Source organism: Ixodes scapularis, unplaced genomic scaffold (genome assembly GCF_016920785.2).
Source record: "Ixodes scapularis isolate PalLabHiFi unplaced genomic scaffold, ASM1692078v2 PGA_scaffold12__126_contigs__length_90152505, whole genome shotgun sequence".
Lineage (NCBI taxonomy): Eukaryota > Metazoa > Arthropoda > Arachnida > Ixodida > Ixodidae > Ixodes > Ixodes scapularis.
The window spans coordinates 70,400,023-70,421,022 of record NW_024609838.1 but is presented as its reverse complement, the minus strand read 5'-3'; the positions used below and the strand labels follow the sequence as shown (position 1 = coordinate 70,421,022).

Below are 21,000 nucleotides of genomic sequence, written 5' to 3'. Positions count from 1 at the left end.
CTTTTTTTTTTTTCTTTCGCAGGGAAAAACGTATTACGTTGAGCACCCAGTAGAAAAGCAGTGAGTTTGCCGTTTTTCTTTCGTGTTAGTCTGGATGCCTTGAGCTATCCTGTCTGGAAGAGCGTCAATAACGAGAGCTTCTAGCGAAGCGAAGGAGTCTTTTCTAACGCGGCGTCTGCGTTAGGCATCTAAGGGTCGATGAGCGTGCCATCTATCGTCGTCATGATTTACAAGGGCGCCGCCGCATACGGAGCAAGCTGAGCGACGCTGACACTTCCCTCTTCTAGACACCGGTACGGCGCTTTGTGTTTGGGTGGAGAGGGTCATGTGGTGCGCCGCTTGTGCGTTTTTGGTCGCCGGTGCCGCCGGCGAGGAGTTGCCGGCGATTGATCAGCTGAATTCGCCATTAAGCTTTAGGAAGTACTTTGATGCCGTGCACATATTTACACATGCCTTGCCATTTGCTTTGTTTAGGAGCAAAAGTGGAGCAGCCATGCCTTGGGGATGCTGCCCGTCGGGCCAGGTGAAGCCCGAGCCCAAGGCCATCCTGGGCGACGACCTGGTGCTGCGTTCCAGCAACACTGAGCTCCTCGTGCCGCTTGTCTCGGTGCCAGAGTACCTGGAGGCCGTTTGCCGACACTTTGGTCCCAAGACCAGCTTTGTGAGCGCCGCAGCAGCAGAACGCACAGCACACGGTAGCGCATATGACACGCATCGTATTTTCTGGATTTTTCGCAACTCCCACCCGGACGAACAAACAACCAGAGGAGCGGTGACGGTGGCGGTGGCGGAGACGGTGGCAGGTCTACAGTTACTCTAGTGGCAGGGACTGCTGGCTCTGGTGCTGCTCTTATTGCATGGTTCTGGTCGGCGCGTTCATGCATCATGAAATTCTAACAAAAAAAGCGAGTCCATTAAAATATGTAGTGTTGCGTTCCGCCTCACAACTTTTAAAGCTCGATGTACCCATTTGCCAAACGCACGTCACCATTTCCGTCACCTGTGATATGCTCTTGCCCTGACCGCTTCGAATTGCAGCCAAATGAATTATTAATTTTAATGCGCTGACCGGGAGTCAGCGAGCAGGTGCACGAGAAATCCTGGAGAATCTATTTCCGCCCTTTCCGCCATCTTGGAGCCAGCACTCCGCCATCTAAAGGGCGTTGGAGTTGTGAATAGTCCTTGAACTATAGGTGTTTAAAAGCCGTAGTCACGCGGCTAAAGCCATAGTCACACTCGGCGGCGTACGCAAGAGGGCGAAAGGTCTCACGAAGAAAATGATTTACATTTTATTTGATTTTTTAAATGATTAGACTAACCTTTTTAAACTGCTTATTTCTGTTTAGCACGGTGTCAAAGGTTCAATAGAAGAGGAAAGTGCTCTAACGCGAGATACAAATTAGTAGCTAAAGTGATAGGTTTGGATAATAAGATAATCTTAAAAGTGCCCCGTGGAAGATTCTGAGATTTCCTAATATGACGATAGCTCACTCTAGATGCTCTAAGCATCCCAGAAATGCCTCAATAATGACAATACGCGGCCAATTTTCCTATTAAAGATAATAGATCGCAACACATCGAGGTCATCTCCTGCGATGGGTGTAGCACTTTCCGAAACCAGGACCAATGTCAGCCAATAGCAAACAAAGGATCCTCGCGCCTCCAGCCAGTGGAACCGCGGAGTAATATCGCGAATGCGTCCTGCTCGTTGCTCATACAGCCCGGACTACAATTTAACCCAGCCAGCGTGCTCTCGAGAGCTGTCGACCGGACACAACACTCCCGCGGAAGACAGAAGAAAACACAGTGCTTTGATTTTGAGACTATTATTGCAGTATTACGAAGCGCGTCTCCGAGCAAGCGCGCTCATGGCCGAATCATCTAGATACAGTCATGTTCATTGGCCACCCCAGCACCTGGAAAAGTAAAATGGATGTAAAACACGCTGACGTCAATGTTGGACCTGTACAAAAATATATCGCAGAAACTGCATGCGAGTTGACAGTTGTCTACAAAACTAGGATTCCTCCCCCTGAGTGGTTAGCTGCCTTCAAGGAACTGAAGGCGTTAAAATACTTTTAAACTAATGACCAGTTCTATACTCTGTTTCACCTTACGTTGTACCGCAGTGAAGGCTGGAAGCGCGAGCTCATAGCGTTGGCAGTCCCCTTAAAGGACCCATGAAACGATTTTAACGTCGAGAGAACGTGCAGCTTATTACCCTTTTTTTTAACTTTAGCACAAGGACCATAAAACGCGACTACTTCTCTCGAAATGTCACGGATGCGCTGCGTAACCGCAAAAACAAAAAGGAACTATTTCTTGACTTGACTTCACGTACGGCGGCCATAGGAACTAACTTTGTGACGTCACGGTGGGTGCGGTTACTGAGATCGCTTTTGAACAAGTATATTCTCAGTTTAATGGTAACGTTTAGAAATGATTTCATTCCGACATAAAAAAATGAATCGAAAGTTTTATATTCTTGTTCAGTACACCAAGTCTTCGCAGCGCCATCTATCCGCAGTAAGTCAAAGCATCCCCTCCCCGCTGCTCCGCTGCCTAGCAACGTTGGCTGGCTGCTACCGGACGAGCGATGTGATCAACGCGATATAAAAACTACGTTTCGGCAGCTGCGTGGTTCGTTTTCTTTCTTGTGAGCCTGGTTCGCCTGCCTGCAGTTATACTCTGTAGTGGGCGTGTAGGCGCAATGTAGAGTGCCTTCATACACACGCGCGCTTTTGCTTGAGTGGTGACATCTCAGCCATTTTTCCGCTCAATCGTTTTTTATGCATTTTGAAGTGCGCGCAATCCGGTGTCACTCAGCTCGAGCGCGTAGCTTTGGCTAATGTATAGACGCCATTTTAGCGCCCAAGTCACGCACCGAGTGCGCGAGAGCGTCACGCGCTGGCACATTCAGCGCAACAATGGATGTCTTCACCCTCAGACAGACAGACATGTAGGCACCCTAGCGCAGTGAGCTATGGGGCGCCCTCTAGGGTGTACGTAAAAAGGGTGTGGGTGAATAAACGGGGGCTTTTTCGTCCGAGCACTCGGAGCTTCAGCTGCGTCAGTCTTTCCTCCACGGCCCTCGGCTCTGGCCGCCTCCTCGGCCGCCTCGGCTCGAACCCGCCCACTACATACTCCGTTTCACCTTATGTTGTACCGCAGCGAAGGCTAGAAGCGCGAGCTCATAGCGTTGGCAGCTGCCCTAGGTGCACGAGAGCTTGTGCCGCCGATGTGTGCCTTAAGCGTGTTTCACATGCAGCGATTTTGGCCCTAAAGGGCCGCCCACACTAGCGAGAAAACGCGCCCGGCGCGCCGATAAATCGGTTAAGCGGGAAGATAAAGGGCGTGTCTCTGCACGCGCTCGTGGCGCTGACTGTGCTTCGGCGACATTTTGTTACTTGCCGCGATCGGCGTGCCACGCGCGTTTTCTCGCTAGTGTGGGCGGCCCTTAAAGCGGCGCGATTTCTGCCGTCGCGGCGCTCGTGCCGCAGAAAATGCTGGCCAGTGCGCCGCGACGGCAGAAATCGCGCCGCTCTAGGGCGAAAACCGCTGCATGTGAACTAGGCTTTAGAGCAAGAAACTCGCGTTTGTATTTGTTCCTGCGGTAAAACACAAGGTGAAACAGAGTATTGGCGACGTGAGCGATCGAAATCGTCGCTGTGGTCGGCCCACCACAATTGGGCGAATGCTGACTATGACGTCAGCAAAGGATGTCTCATCGACGGAAATAAGAGGAATGTACGAACTTCCATTTTGGCGGTGTTGGCATTGTTGCTTTGAGAGCTCTATGATTTCAGGCTTCCACCATGCCTATTAGAAACACCATCGATTTCGTTGTTCACAAAGTAATGACGTCACGAAAGGTAACCGAACGAGGGCGCCATCGAAACATCTCGCCGCTAATAGGAAGTATTCACTGGCGGCCATAGCTGTGTGCGCGACTGCTGAGCGCGGGCTGATAGGTAGCTTCCAGGGTTCTTTTGCAACGCGCATTCCACCCCGTCAAAATGGCCGGTCTTAGCAGCCTATTAATGAAGAGAGAGGGCAGAGTCTGCTCTCGCTGTAGCAACGTTTGCAGTGCTAAGGAGAGGACAAGACTGGAAGTCGCGTACCCCGCGGCGCGTCATGCGCACGTGACCCGAAAAACATTGTATGAGTTGAAAAGCATCCCCAAATGCCATCTTATTTGGCCGGAAGTCCGAAAATCGTTTCAAGGGTCCTTTAATGCACGAGAGCTTGTGCCGCCGAGATGTGCCCTAGAGCGAGAAGCTCGCGCTTGTAGCCTCTCCTGCGGTACATCATAAGGTGAAATGCAGCATAGCCTTCGTTTACGCAGGGCGCTTTTCTTTTAACAAAATGGTTCTGTTGTTTGTCATTCTGTTATATACTATTTAATGTGGCAATAGAAAAAACGCCCCTGGTTGGATTGTTATCGTTTTTGGCTCTTACGCAAAGGACCGAGGTTCGATGCCCCGGCAGGACGCACACTTTTGTTATTTATGTAAATGACGCGTTCCGGTAAATTTGAGAACCCCGTTGCTTTTTCGAGACCCGAATGTACTACTCGCCGAACCGTCTACGCCGATTGTTCCAGAAGCCCACGTGTGTACATAACGGGCTCGGCCGTGGCGAGCCTCAGTGAATCTCACTCCAGCGCATGATCCTGCTGTTACGCCGCCATCGACGCCTACGACGTTAGCCTTCTTCTATTTTGTTTTGGGCACAAGTTCGCCCAAAAACGTCGTTTTTGTGCGAACTTGCGCCAGCACAAAAACGACGTGCAAGACGCCAGCACAAAACGTTGTTTTTGCACAAAAACGTCGTTTTTGTGCGAACTTGCGCCAGCACAAAAACGACGTGCAAGACGCCAGCACAAAACGTTGTTTTTGCACAAAAACGTCGTTTTTGTGCTGACGCCAGCACAAAAACGACGTGCGAAAGTTCGATCATGAGCGCAGCGCGGTTGCGGAACACACTGACTCGAATGACCACCGCATTGACTTCGACAACACACGCATCCTCGACATTGAGACCAATTGCCGGCAGAGGCTCTTCGCCGAGTCATGGCACATCCAAACCACACAGCAAAACATCAATCGGTCGCTTGGCGCTTTACCGTCCGCTTACGTCAGCGGGCTCAGCCACATTACGATCGCGAAAACATCACGTCCACCGCTGTAAAAGAAGACAACTCGCCCCTCGCGCACACAGTCGCCCCTGAAGAAGAAACCAAGCAGGTTTCGAAACGTTGGGCTCCTTTTTATTTTTGGTTGGCGTTCCTTCCCCCTCTTCTAATTCTTTCACGTTTCTCTGTTGCTGCGCTCAGGACGTTTCCCAAAATTTTTGATGGTTTTTCTTTCCCAAGAGTCACTTTATTGGGATTCCGCAATCATAAATTCAACAGTGTCCTTTTCGTTGCAATATTATGGCCAAGGTTGTTAATGTCCCTCAATATGCACGCTTCCTGAAATCGTACATAGATGTAGACACACGAATGTATAACATCCGTGTGGAGATATTCGAGCAGTCTGCACACCTCGCAATGACGGTTCGCAACTGAAGCTTCATTGGCGCAATCGCGGCTTATACTTGGGGGGGCAGAATTTGGGAGGAGGCAAATTTGGGACAGGGAGTTGGGTGGCGCCGACACTTTGCAAGCTAACGTCTCAACCCTACCCACACAGTACGAATAAAGAAGTACTGTGCGTTCTGGACTCTAAAAGTAACCGCTTCGATAAAAAAAAAAAAAAAAAATTAGCACTCACGTGGTTCATTAGGAAGGACAACGTGCTCTTTCAAGGTGTAGTCACACAGCGGTCAAATTTAGAGAGCCTGGTCTAAGTAAAGCCCTTTCTATCCTGGGAAAAGTGGCGCCATTCATTGTTGTGAGAACGCTCGAGACACGTGCCGCGCGCCACTTCTGGGAAGAACATGGCGTCTGAATATGCCGAACGGCGGATCCGTCGCGAGGACGGATCCGCCGTCGCGATTGGCCAGCGCCGGCCCTCGCGCCTTCCTCGAGGAAGTGGAGGGGCTCTTCAGTTTGAGTGTAGTTTGAGTGAGGTTTCTGAATTCGGCGGTTAGGGTCTAGCTAGAGCCACTCTATATGGCAGCGTAGCTGCCAGAGTAGCGACACGACGCAAAATTATCTAGATGCACGACGTCAGAAGCGCTGATAGTGATCTCCATTTTGGGCCTGGGAGGTTGCCATGGTAACCGTGCTTCTAGCGACGCCGGGCGGCAACCTTTGTAGTCTAGTTGATATCTCCATTCGTTCATCGAAAAGTGGTATAAGACGCTTGGCATCATGGTACGGCAAGAACCTCTGGAGGAACGGTGCCGGTTTTTTCTGAAAAGTGAGACGATTTGCAGCCTGGGGACTGTCGGGCGACGAGAGCTGCTATGGTATATCGTACGTGCAAGGACAAGGCGAGTGGTTTTCGGCGCCGCCGGGACGGCGGCCGCTTCGTGGGACGAACGTACCGTCCTAGTACCTTCGGACTTCGCTCCGATGGAACAAAATCCGATTACGCCGGCCACAACAGGACGATTGGCTCGGGGCATGACTGCTGCTCGACTGCGCCATAGTGAGCGAGTATATGTTTAGCATCATACTTCTTCAAGACCCGATCATCCCTTCAAGATGAGATTTTCTCACCAACTGGTGAGGCGCGACGTCGTCGGGGTTCAACCAAGAAGGACGGCATGGTGGTCTCTAGGGAACTGTTGAAGCCATCAAAAGAGACGGACGCCGGATATGAGGTGTTCTTGACGACAGGCCAAATGGTCGTTCGGAAGTTTACCGGCATTCAAAAAGTCAGTATTTTTATCTGGTGTAGCACAGATATCCGTGTTAAAGGGGCCACAAAATTATTTTTAAACTTCTTCTTCCTTACCTGTAATCCTCAAATCAAAAGAGAACTGTGAAATCACGCAGTCGAGACATGCAAGGGCACCGGTGCGACGACCCCAAGCTTTCACCGTGCTTTTTAAGCACACCGTAGAACTTGGCATTCGCAAGTGATGATAAGTTTTGTCAGGACACTCATTGGCCAGGAAAGCGAATTCAAATATTTATGGACGAATTGATTGCTGACGAGCGCATACATCGGAGCGACGCAGTTTTCGTGTCCAATGTGTGAGTTGGGATCGGCTGTTGTCATTTTGGCCTTTGTAGGCATTGTAAAGAGGATATTTGGAACCAAGCACACTGACATTAAGGAGCACAAAACGGGCCCGGCTACAGAAAATAAATATTACGCTCGTAAGAAATAAACACGTCTGTAACTTGTTAATTACAAAGACGAACACACCTCTGAGCATCTAAGTTTAATAGTATATGTGTTGATGCATTGTTATATAGCAGGACATTTCATATACGTCACCTGAGCAAACGCCAGTTTTTCACTTGAAAAACAAACCAAAAGACACTGCGATCAAATGCAAGCTATTGCAACGAAAGCAAGTTATATCAAAATCTTCAGAACTGCCAATTTGTAAAATTGGCGATTAGTAAAAAAGGTTAAAGATCGCAAGAGCTTCCTCGCTAAAAAATGCTGTGATTATTCGGTGACCCAGGGCTGAAACAATTTCCCCTAGGCCCTACACGCGCCGTATACCTTTCGTTATGATTCTCAGAAATTAAGACTTTCAAAGGAAGCTAGAAAAATGCGAAAATCGTATCCTAAAAGCTATGTGGAGTGCAAGTTCGTCTGCTTCTTTTTGCAGGGGTAGTGGTGACGTCAGAACGCCGAGATCTGAGTGGCTCCGATTGAAGGCTAGTGGGTAGTCCTAAAAGCAAGCTGCCTTGAGGCCTACCCACTATTCCTTATTCAGAACCAATCAGAGCTCGGCGTTCTGACGTCACCACAACCCCTGCAAAAAGAAGCAGACGAACTTGCTATCCGCATATCGTAAAATCGTTAGTTAGTATACTTGGGAGTTGTGTGAATATTTATACAGCGTGTAGTTGGTCAGCCATTTCAAAGTTGCGACGAGTCACTCGCTGCAGATGAGCAATTTAGCCAATGCAGTATGACCACTAGCCTGGGGTCTGTAGGTCTTTAACGTGCACCACGCAGTAGTGATACACAACCGCAGGCCGGTACGATGCTCATCCAGATCGAAACGGGCAGGGGTGGGGATTGAACCCAGGTTCCCTGATTGATTAGTACAAAACGTAAACATCGCAGGAGCTTCCTCGCTAAAAGTTTGTGATCATGCGGTTACCTGGGGCAAAAACTAATTCCCCAAGGCCCAACATGCGACGCATAGATTTCGCATCGATTCTCAGACACTTCAACGTTAAAATAAAGCTAAGAGAATGCGAAAATCGCATGCTCAATGTCTTATCGATCCTCAAACACATCCGGAAACCCGAGCACCGCTAAGGCGATATTACTGATGCTGTCGTACAGGTGCTAATATCCAGAGCGATCTTGCAGAAAGGGTATAAAGTATCATTCTTTGAGATCTTCACGTTATACCTACGTCAGAAAGCACGAAGAAGACCTAAATCGTCGGCAAGCTGCGGCGCATCACGACTCCGCCGCACCGAAAAAACTCGCAACCACCAGCTCTGGGCGCTGCCATTTTAGCGATGACATCACGGCTCTTGAGAGGTCACGTGACGAATCGTCACTCGGTTTCTACGGAAACCGAGCCAGCTCAGCTCGTTGCTATGGTACCGCGTGTGACCAATCGCAGTGAGAGGCGGCACAGGGAAAAGCGTGGCGCTACTCTGGCAGCTACGCTGCCATATCGAGTGGCTCTAGGTCTAGCCTTGTCCGTCCGGCGTCCGTGCTCACATCGATCTTGCTGGTGCTCGTGCTCGGGATCGCGCTCGTGAGCTCACGTGCTCACGTGATCGTGTAGGGCAAAAACAAAAATGATGAAACAAAAAATGTTTGCGGAGTCGACAGGATTCGAGCCTGTGCGGGGTGACCCCAATGGATTTCTAGTCCATCGCCTTAACCACTCGGCCACGACTGCGGGACGAGTAGGGGGCTCTGAGATGTGGTAGTAACTCAAGAGCTGGGGATATCATGGATGAAACGTTGCATGTAGCCGCCCAACGTCTATACAGGAAAGGGCGCTGCGGTCAAATGCATATATATTCGCGTTTGCATGCATTGGCTCAACGTTTATAGACGAGAGGGCGCTGCGGTCAAATGCTCGAATGCGTATATAACCACGTTCCATACCACACATTCTCTTTCCCATATGGATGAAAACGAACGAAAGACTCGGCATGCTGCGGCTCAGCGTCTACGCAGACATTCACCACCAGAGATTCGCCCCAATCAACATCATTCACCACGTGGAGATGCGGTCATTTTTTTCTTAAGAGGTGCAAATGAATTATATGCAACCTTTTTATTCTGTATAAACGGTTAACACGAAATATAATAAAGTATTTTTTTAGAGCAAAGAAACGGTAATCAGAACGTTTCGCTCGTGGAAATGGAGCGTGCTGGTTAAGTTACGGTGTTTGTGGAGAATAACATAGAGGACGAAAACCACAGATACGTGTCGTCCTGTTTTCGTCCTCTATGTTATTCTCCACAAACACCAGAACGTTTCACACCAATTTAAGCAAGAGAGACATAACGAAAATCTTGTCGGCATCGATATGACAATGGCCGCGCTCGTCCAGCGTGGACTTCCGCGAAGTGCCGTGATTTTTCAGCGGCCAGCTCTGGCCCCGAATCATACCTATTCCGACAATATTTGCTGCTATGATCCGTCCTAGATACCTCCCCCATCTTCCACAATAGTAAGTGCTTCGCTTGCGCTGGCCGTCGGCGGTAATGCGACGGACGCCGCCATCTTTCGCCCTTACGAGAGCCACGTGCCGATTATTAGAGGGTCGAAACACGACTTACTGTAATCTCGACCTGCAGACAAAAAAAGGTGCCAGCACGCACCTTGTAGCACACGGCCGCGGCGGCAGCGTTTCGTCACGCCATGACTTCGCGGTGCTGCGTAAATGATTTTTTGCTTCCTCGATTATCCACCTATAAATTGAAGGCTCGCAAAACGCGGCGGCCTTCTGTGGTCCTGACCTGCTCTCCTCGCGGGCCTTGCGGGATTCAGCCGTCAGTCGGTGGTCGCGTGACAGATTCGTCACTAAAGGCGCCGGCTGCCAGCACTGTGGCTATTTATGCGTGATACGAGAACGCGTCTAATTTCGGCGATGGCATAATAACAGTCGGGGCTATAAAAACGCCCTTGCGCCTCTGTGCCTGAGAAACGTGTTGTTTCTATCCAAGCAAACGTGAGAACGACGCACACTGCTAAGTGCTACAGTTACTGCAGCCTGCTGGCGTCACGCTGCGCTAGGTGTTCCCGAGAAACAGATACCACCAGCCGCACGCCCGTGCGGACCGTGTCCCAGACAGTCTGTGAACCACGTTTGGGTCGCAGAAAAGCCTTTATTGAGCGCCGCCAATGGCAAAGCGACGCATTTCATCGGCGACATCGTCTTCCATTGGAAGCGACTCTGTGGGCCGGTGAGGATTACAGAAGGTCGTCGGTCGGAATTACTGCACAATGGCGAAGCATCTGACATCGTGGAACGTTCAAGTCATTCCATCAAATAGCGACCGTTGCTACAAGACCTACACTAGGAGCCGACGATTTAATCAAACAGTGTCGACAGTGCAACGTCACTGAGTTTGTGTTTGCCTTCTAATCCAACCAAACGCATGATATGTGCCCTGTCGTAGAGGTGTTAGTCCGCCATTGTGCAGGGATTCCACCAGCCGCCAACAAAAGGCAGTGTTTCGGAAGGGGTCCAGTTAACTGAGGTAGGCAAGCTCAGTTCAAGACAGCGATTGTTCGCGGCTCAGTTACAGTTGGCGCCGCGGTGAAACTCCGGCCGATTGCGATTGTGTCAAGTGTCCTTGGCCTAAAGGACCTTGGCAACGATATTTAATTGGAATGTTTTTCACTCTACACGACCTTACTGGCACACCTGGGACTCAAGGATACCCACACGCAACGCCACTGGCCAAGAAACTCCTTTGTTGCGGTGTAATTTCAAGGACAACAGCGATCATTTTCATTCAATCTCTCCATGGCAAAATTTGATGACGTAACGTGGGGATCGCAGTACACCCAAGTGACGATATTTGAAGGCGGTTCATAGATTGGACCCGAGCATTGCGAGGACACTCGACTTGGGCTCGTGATAATTGCTAGCTCGAGAAGCATTCGGATAGTGACCCGTGTCCAATCGCTGCAACGACGACAACAGCCGAGCCATAACAATGTCTGGAACTCAGGGCGTGTCCTGCGCTTTGCCAACCCCAGCACGTGGCTATGATCAACACTGGCGGCATATAATCGGCTCCAGATCACGTGACCTCTTGTTCTGGCTGTGAGTTGAAGGGGTGAACGCTGCTCGTTTTTCTTAAATTTTTTTCTGGGACTTCTATATTGCGTGGGGCGAAGAACGAACGCGTGTTTCATAGGTCATTAGACAGTTTTAGTATAGCGTTGCTGGATCTTACGTACGCAATACGCAACAGTATAGCGTACGCTAAAAATGAACTGCTCGGACCGAATTTAGTTGTGCGTTACGTTTTCGAGTGAACACCGCGCATGATCTTGGTTAAATTTGCTAGTACCGTAGCAACCCAGCAACGCTATACTAAAACTGTCCATTGAAAATGAAAACCTGTCCAATCATTTTATTTCAAATTAAACCAAGCCACAGCTGCCTCCTCAAGCGCGCTTTTCTGCGGGGTACAGAGGCTACGAGTACGAGTGCGTAGCCAAATTCGATCACGGAGCCTCTGTCACTCGTCCCGTGGAAACGGCACCTTTTATCAATGCTATCGCGGAATGAAATTCATGACCCTGATGTCCGGTGCATAGCGAGAACTTCGGCGATTTCCTTTAGAGTCGTTCGTCCGTCGGCGATGAACTGTGGGAATAGGCTTAGCGTTGAGCAGATCGCAGCGTCGACGCACATTCCGAGCGGCGAACATTTTCACTGTGCACTCCTTCAGCTGCACGGCGATCTGATTCGACCGCGGTAGGTCCCAGAAAGAATCGCCGAGCTCAACACCACGCAATTTCACGTAACACAGAACTTGGAAAACACCACGTCGCCCTTGCTGCGCCAGTCGAGGCAACCGCCATCTTGAAACTGGCGCTCTCGTTGGGTCCGAGATCTCTCGAGAGCGTCCCGCAAGGCCCGCTAGCCAGCAACGCAAAATCCCCAGCGTTGCGCGCGTACGCAATACGCTAGCCCTTTTATTGCGTTCTGCCCATGCGCACTCACGACCCCCAATTTCCTTGCGTACGCAAAGCTATAGCTTACGGTCCACTAAAACTGTCTATTAACGTTAGGGTTCCGTTTTAAGCGGTATTTGCGCAAAGTACAAAAATTGTTGCATCGCTCCTTTAATAACAGCTGACAGGCGCTCGTGTAACTAGGGAAGCCATATAAGCAAATTCTAAAAGTGGTCCGTAGAAAACAACAACAACAACAACAACAAGACGACGACTTGTGAATCCATTGTTGCTCGAGCAGTTTGGCGCGATTGGTTCCTTCTGAGTTAGCCGAGTCCGCGGGCTTGGCATGGATCGGCCTCGCCGAACCCGGAAAAAGCGGCAATTGAACGGGTTTAAAATTTCGATAACCGTGGTACGACAGGTGCGTGGACCTATTTTATAACGTTTTCCTACGTGATACGCAACATTCAACAGATCCGCGGACTCGTTCCCGGACACCTTCCTGTGGTCCGCGGACCAGCCCTTGAGCTTTGCGTGCCTTTTTCGCCTGGAAAATGGCGGATTTCGAACTACAAAAAGGGGACGTCCTCATTTTTGTCAACACTTCTTCGGGGACATGTCCGCCATGTAAATACACCTTTAAGCGGCGCTACGCGTATCTGTCTCACTTGTTTCGATGACAACTGGTGCCATGATTTATTTATTGATTCAGACCGCCGTTTAGTGTTCTCCCTTTTCTAACGGCGCCATTTGTTTTTACAATTTTTCTACCAAGGAACCTTCAAACCGAGTCTCCAACAGATGTATGGTGTACCGAAATTGGTGGATTAAACAGATAAGTAATTTCTAGTTTGGTGAGTCTAATGCAATAATGGGTAGTACAAAAACCCGTTTTCAAACCAAAAAAAAAAAAAAAAAAAGCTGTCGTTTTGAACATTTGTAGTAATCGTAAAACTAACTGTTCTTTTCTCAGGCAAGGGTCAATTATTTTTCTTGTCACGTAATCACGTAATCCAATTGAACACCGTCTAACCAAGCGTAATTGTAATTGTGATCGATTACCTTTTTCTAGTAACCTGTGCGAGATAGAACCGACGTGACAGTACGCTCGTACAAGGGAGAAACATTTTATAGACTGTGTCTGCAGACTATCTTTTGTATGATGTATTAGCTGTATGTCCGCGACTTAATAATGACGTAATACGCAGGCGTCGTCTTCCACGGGTATTGGTCCTGTTTGGACAGCCGTTTTAAAGATGGGCCTTCAGAATCACCTTCTACAGTGCAAAAAACCGGTTCCCAGTTTTCCTCTCTCCATTCCCTCTCGCACTCTTCTCTCCTCCTCTATCTACAGAAGAGTGGTTACTGAGCTGCTCTCCACAGAAATGGCGAGGGTTTTCTTTTTTTCTCGAATGGAAAAAAGTTAATTGAGGGGAAGTGTTCTCCTTTCTGGCTGCTCGTTGGCCTTCAGGGTGCCGGAACGTGGCGCGAGATCTTAGGGAGTTTTCCTTGATCTTTTTCGCCTCCACAGTCTTCTCAGTTGGATACCATACCCGGAGCTCTACAGTCAAGGCCATCGGCGCGCAGGCTCAGTAGCGGCCTCTTGGTTGTAGGAGGCTGAGCGGAGGGGGAGACGCGGTCTACGAAATCTCCCTATTCGCCGAATGGAGTGAACCGATGGCGCTCAATTCACGCGGAGTTCCATCTGCTCAGGTGGACGGGGTGACCGGCGCTGCGACCACGTTCTCCGAGCTGTGGCAGCAGACGATGGCCTTTGCGGCCGCCTTCAGACACCGGGGTCTGACTCCGGGACAAAAGGTCTGCTTCCACGGCAGCAACCACGTGACGCTGTGGCCGGCGTTCCTCGGCATCGCCAGCATCCAGGGCGTTCTTGTCATGGCCAAGGCGTCGCTCACCGTCCGTGAGTAACGTTTCAATACATTTAAGCCAACGTCACAGCGTTAATACCATCATACAAAAAACAGTCTGTAGAAACTAGAGAGTTTTAGTAGATCGTTCCCATGACTCCGATAGCGATGCCCGATACTCCGCCACTGCCTTCCTTGTGCATGCATAGTATCGTTATCGGGGCTATCGGAGGTATCGGAACGATCTACTAAAACTCTCTACTGTCTGAGGTGTTCCTTGTATGATGGTCACATTGGTGATACCAAAGCTTTCTGCAGACATGTCCGAAGCACACATAAAACAAAAATAATTTGAACGTTCTAGGGTCGCATCCGCACATAATTATGTTACGATGTCCGCAGCGGCATGATACATTTTACTTACTTGGTGTGACGATCTGTCTTGGAAAAGACGAGTCAGTGTCGCTCGGCTATTTTTTTTCTTTTGTTTTCCTCACTAACGCTCGTACAAGCCGCTTCCGATTAGCGTCTCTTGCGCTCGCTATTGGTACTCAGGCGAGGAAAGTGAAAAAGAACCGCGTAATTCATTGAGAAAACGAATTCCGAGGAAGGGGACAGCAATCCCCCTCCTTTATAATCTCCTGAACAGTTCCGACGCGACTGCTGAAGCAAAGAAGCTCGACTCGCCGGAAAAACGAAACCTCAAACCAGTCGCTTGCGTGCTTTCTCTGCTCGTCGTCTGCTTCAAGAACGTGAAAAGGCGAAAACGCCGTCGTCCTATGCACCAGCTTTCCCGCAATATTCCTCCTCTTGTCACGTGATTTCCCGTCGCGCTGTGAGTGGCTAGCGCGGAAGCTGCCGCTCTGCCGCGGCGAAAAATTTCCAACCCGGTGGAACCGTGCCGCTCAGCCGCTGCGGCTGGCCAGAGCGCCGCCACGGCAGAAATCGCGCCGCGCCGCCCTATGGCCAAAATCGCAGCATGTGAAACCCTCTTTAGAGTTAACCGGCTTCGAGCAAACGGGCCCAGAAGAGGGAACATTAATAGCCACGCCACCCATTTCTAAAAGCCTCACACACTGCCCACACGTATACACAAGGCACGGCATTCACCGCGTACGTGATGACGGAAATAGGAAGTTTTAGGGAATCGTTTCTGCACATCCGATACGTTACGATGGGCCCTCCGGTACGATCTGCGCATATGGGAGTCTTCTGATGTAGTGCATACACAGTTCGTACCGTATCGGATATGCAAAGACAGTTCCCTAAAACTCTCTACTATATAGGGAGTTTTAGGGAACCGTCTTTGCACATCTGATACGGTACGATGGGCCCTCCGGTACGAACTGCGCATATGGGAGTCTTTTGATGTAGTAGTGCATACACAGTTCGTACCGGAGGGTCTTTCGTACCGTATCGGATGTGCAAAGACAGTTCCCTAAAACTCTTTACTAGGGAGTTCTAGCGAACCGTCTTTGCACACCTGACACGCTACGATGGGCCCTCCGGTACATACTGCGCATATGAGAGTCTTCTGATGTAGTAGTGCATACACAGTTCGTACCGGAGGGTCTATCGTACCATATCGGATGTGCAAAGACAGTTCCCTAAACGCTTTACTAGGGAGTTTTAGGAAACCGTCTTTGCACATCTGATACGGAACGATGGGCCCTCCGGTACGTACTGCGCATGAGCGAGTCTTCTGCGGTAGCGCATGCGCAGTTCGTACCGGAGGACCCATCGTACCATATCGGACGTGCAAAAACGGTTCCCCAAAACTCCCTACCATCTGGGCAAAAACAGTTCCCCAAAACTCCCAACTATCTGGGCGAGAACGGTTCCCTAAAACTCCCTACTATCTGGGGAAGCGCCTTATGCAATTCCCTAGCATGTTTGCTTCATTCACCTACGTATATGTTTGGAACACGTCTGCAGACAATTTTTTGTATGACCCACGTGACTGTCATACAAGGAAAGAGACACGCCCCGGACAGTTTGTGCAGACTATCTTTTGCTCGATCTGTTGACAGCGTAAGCGCGGCTTTTACGCCGTCGGTGACCTTATGAAATTTCAACCTTGATTCAGCACGTCGGGAGCGAAAAAATAGGTTATTTTCGAAAACACGTAGAATATTTGTATGGTTAGAAGCAGTACAAAGCAAAACGCGTCATCGTAACAGCGATTGGGGCCCGTCGAAACTAGGGTGCCACACACGAAGCGGAGTCCGCTTCCAGGACCGCGTTATCGCGTATTCCAACACCATTAGTTCAACTAAACGAGCGACCGAATGAAGGACGAACCGATATTGACAGCGGTCCTCGGAGTCATTAGCATAAAACAGCGGGAAAATAGAGCCTCCCCCGGCTTATCTTTTCCATGGTCAGCAAACTTTCCAAACCCGCATCGTTGCCATTCGAAGGAGTTTTCCACGCAGCGATCGATTTATATTGAACCCAGCGGGTACAAGCTGCCGGCGGCTAAAACGGGAAATTGCCTCGTTGGCCTGCTTTGAGATTGCACCAATTTATGTGCATAGCTTCTAGTAGCTAAAAAAAAAACAAAAAACAGGAGGTAGACGTCGGTGGCGTCAGAAGTAAGAGCCAGCATTTAGACAGACTGGTGTATACGAGAAGGAATAAAACATTTAGGCAAAATGTGTCGATGAGAAGAGCGGTGGTGACGTTTCGCGGAGCAGGGTTATCATGCATTCCAGTTGCTTTGTAGGGTTGCACGCGGAATCGTTCATGCAATCATTCCTCATTGCAGAACGTTTGCTGCAGTTATTAGCGATCGATCATGAATGAAGAAAGCGTTTGAGTCACGTATAAACCATGCCAAGCAGCGTCCGCTCTAGTTCACGTGCAATGTGCAAATCATTTGCCGGCAATGAGGTGGGTACGGCGACCACAAAAAGTGATGCCGAAATCGAAACCCACTTCCAGGATTTCAGCAGGGAGTAGCAGCAGAGCTGAGAACGGCGCTCGATCCAGGCACTTACTCTCGGTGAAGCGCGCGGTAAGAAAGCGAGCCGCCACGGCAGCCGCGTCATGGCGCTGATAACACGGACCGGTCGACGGTCCGGCGTTCACCTTCATATAGCCTGCGGGTGTACGACCCACTATATGTGATGTATGGTAGTTGTATAAAACAAACAAACACACACAAAAACTACTTTTGTGAGAACGAGAGAACTCACGGCACTTAATTTTATTGCGTATTTTGTGGTGCAGAATAATCGAGGACCGTACGCCCAAGCTCGCTATCCACATGCTGTCAACACCAACGTTACTAGAACCAACTCAGTTGTGGAACCCCCCTCCGGAGGGGGGTCTCTTTGAGTGGCGCCTGCCAGAGGGCGCGCACTCCGCATTAATACTGGCTATCATCATCATTTACGACGCGTTTCTGGACGTTGCTTCTGGCTTACCGCGCTTACCGATGTTTACGGCGCTCTTTTTGACAGCAGCAGACGACTTTAAAGTTGTTTATGCTGCTGTTGGGAGTCACATATTAAAAATTCCGTTTATTTTTTCAACCAATAAAGTAGTGAATCTGTTTTCCTGTTTACCCTGAACCCTATTTCAAGTGTCGTCTGACATCGGCGCCAAGTAATGATCTCGCGCGCGCGAACATTCCCTCGGTCGTTTGCAACAGCTGCGGCGGGGACGCCCGCGCGCATTTCACACCTCGGAAATATAACACAAAGAGTTGTATTCAATGCATCAGACATTACACATTGTTAAAAACTGATGAAGCAACAATCTGTGAGCCTACAATCTTTTCAGAATATACGGGTGGCATGCTGCGCACCGGAGTGTCGACAACGTAAACGGTCGGCGCCAGGTGATCAGGCAAGACATTTCTTCAATGTTTTTTTGGACAAGAAACGACGCGCCTTAGAGGCGAAAAAACTCCCTTGGCGAGACCTATCGCACAAGGACTTCTTCTGTGATTTGTACTTTAAGGAAGAGGACATTTTGAAGTACTTTGAGCAGGAGATTCGTAAAGAAGTCGTCCTAACGCCACGGGGTAAGTGGAATTCGGAAACCCAACGCCGTCCCAAGCGTGTTTGCGACCTTCCCGGAACATTTGCCGCGTTCGGAAAGGTAGCCTGAAAGTAGGGAATCACCGGAGACGCCCCTGTACAAAGATGTCCTGGATAACTCTTCGGGAGGCGCTCAGCCAACTTTGCCCGCGGGCGCCGACCTGTCCCACGAAGATCCCTTGGAAGGCTGATCCAAAGATGTTGAGAACCTCTGTGAACCAGAGAAGGTCCACAAAGCCTTTCAGCAACAGCGGAGTTGGAAGTACACCCAGATTCTGGTCCAACAGAGCATGTAGAACAAATGCATACCTCACTGCCAAGTTTATTCTGCAAACTCCTAGCAGCAATAGACCCTTTGCAAACATCCGAAAAGCCCGCGCGCGCCGCGCGACGAATAATTGGAGTCTTCTGTACGCTTCTCCCAACGTCTCTCCTCCCGCTACCACGTGGTGTACGCGAGCAGGCGCAGGTTACCACGGCAACAACGTTTGAGCAACCGGGTCGGACGAGTGACGAGCCAACGGCTGCCCCTCTCTCATCCCTCTCCTTTGTACCGGCTCTGTCATCTGCTGCAGAAACGCTTTTGAACCTGGTCCAAACCTGCCACGGTTGCGGTGGAAAATAAGGGGATTCGGTGACACTTGAATGCGTGAATGTAAGTTACGACGAATGATGTATTCAAATAAGTTCACCTGTCGCGATGCCTTTACGCTGCCACAGATACGGTACGCCACCAACGACGTACAACTCGGCGGATGGGCGGGATGGCGGATGGCTGTAACGGCCGCTGGCGGTAGCTGCCGGGACGCGCGCGCAGTCGCGGAGGCGCAACGAGAAAGCGCGTGATCTGTACCGAAGGTTCCCAAAATTCCCTGCCGTCGTAGCGCCGTACATTTTGCAACAGGTCTATTGGTCAACAACGGAAATTCGAGGGGTGGCCGGCACATTTTGAACCTCCTCTCTCGAAAATTGTTCCCCCTATTTGGTAGACGCTGACCAGCCAAACAAGTGCGAGAAAAGCGGCAGCTACATGCGCGAGCGCACGCCTCAAACAGTGCACGTGCAGTGCACGATCAAGACTGAACTGCACAGAACTTCAAAGGCGTCAACTTTTTGTGGCAATGCAGTCAAAGGAAGCGTGAGCACTGAGCACTCCTCCTCGCGTCGAAAATGCCACACAAAATGCTCCATGTATGTTGAACCATAGCCTCCTCTATACTCACAAAGCCTAGCAGTTCGATGACGTAGTCATGGAGTGCCCGGTCGCTGATTTGGAGCGCGAGGATCTGGTAGCACAGAGCATTTTTCGGGGAGTCTGATATTCAGCGCACAGCTTTTTCAGCGGCGAGGACCCAAAACATGGTTTTCAAACCCGACGGAAAAAGAAGCGGTAGCCCGATGAAGGTGAGAAGCACGAGCGGACATTCCATCGCTCGGGTCAAGTGTGTTTCGGCGTCTCGCCGCAGCGAGGCGCCCGTTACACGACTCTTGTGTGCCACTCTGCCTTTTCACTTTCGGCGGCCGCGTCTCGTGGGGATCTGCCAGGCTTTGTCAGTATAGATGGGTTATGATTGAACTTAGTACGTCCATCAAGAATAAACACACCAAAGATAATGGAAGTTTTAGCAGATTATTCTTTGCCCCGATGACGACACCCGATGATACGATGTATGCCCAAGGCCGCCGGAGAGAAGAGGAGGTATGGTTATTGGGGCGGAAAAACGATCTGCTAAATCTTTCTAATAATGGCGACAGAACGAAAGCAATGACGCAATCGAAGCGTTCGGATACGCTCGTATTGGTGTGCTGTGATCACAGCCAGCAATGGCATTACCCTGTTAAGTCTGCAAATCTACTACTATGGTAGAAAATAGCTCAGATTGAAGTCAGCGGATTGTAGTGGTGCCGACAAATTCAGGTTGATTCAAAAGCTTCACGCTGCCAGTACAGCTAAGGCGGCAGCATTTTGCAAGAATACAAACCCCATGCCAAAACAGTCCTGCCGCTTATCATGCTCAAATTGTATCTTTTTAACTGGCGAAAGGGCAAAAACCAACCAAAAACCATGCTGAACCTCGAGAGGAGTCGGAATTCGCAAGCAGCCGCGGAGCACTAGCAGACGAAAATGCGTATATTAATGCGCCGGTAGCGCCACCTCGCTGCGAAAAAATTGGACATGCTTTCGGGCCCTCTCCAATGTACAGCGTCTTTGGGAAGTTCCAAAACTGAGTTGATGCAGTAACGGTGCTCAACACCACCTAGAATATTCCAAACCCGTGAACCAGCATTTCGACATGTTCACGCTGCGGTGAGATCGAGAGCAGACATTGATTGGACACCAGTGCTGCGTCAGCGTTTGGCTGCAGCCTCGTGTCCAATCAGCGAGTCGAAGGACGCTCGGCGTCAGGCTCGGGCCCAATCGCTAAGTGGGCGGAATCAAAGTATGATGACGTCATGTTGAGGTAGATTAGGCTGTTCATATTCTGATTATTTCAAGTGGATTTGGTACTGCGTAAACGAATGCGTTTATATGGGGTGTTTAACTTTAATTCAAACGTATGTATTAAAAAAACAAAAAAAAATCAAAATGTTATACCGTTAGGGGGCATAATATAGAGGGATAATTCTCACAATGATTTGAATAATTAACTACAATTTGCTAATTACGTTTCTGGTTAGTAAAAATAAACATATGGTTCCGATTAGAAACTGGTTGAGCGTCATGCAAAACCTCTAAATCAGACAGTTTAGAAATATTCGAAAGACGTGGCAAGCGTAAGTGTGCGGTAAAGGAAAGGCACCATAGTGGAACGGGCAGGCGCTGCGCTGTCGGT

General features: G+C 49.8%; 1 protein-coding gene across 1 annotated transcript in view; it reads left to right on the top strand.

Annotated features, from left to right (window-relative positions):
• Positions 1-493: 493 nt before the first annotated feature.
• LOC115327108 (4-coumarate--CoA ligase-like 7) overlaps positions 494-21,000 on the top strand; it is a 91,810-nt gene continuing 71,303 nt past the window's right edge. Inside the window, exons 1-2 of the mRNA XM_040210874.3 lie at positions 494-661; positions 13,966-14,173. Coding sequence (XP_040066808.2) covers positions 494-661; positions 13,966-14,173 — 376 coding nt within the window. The remainder of the gene's footprint in view (positions 662-13,965; positions 14,174-21,000) is intronic.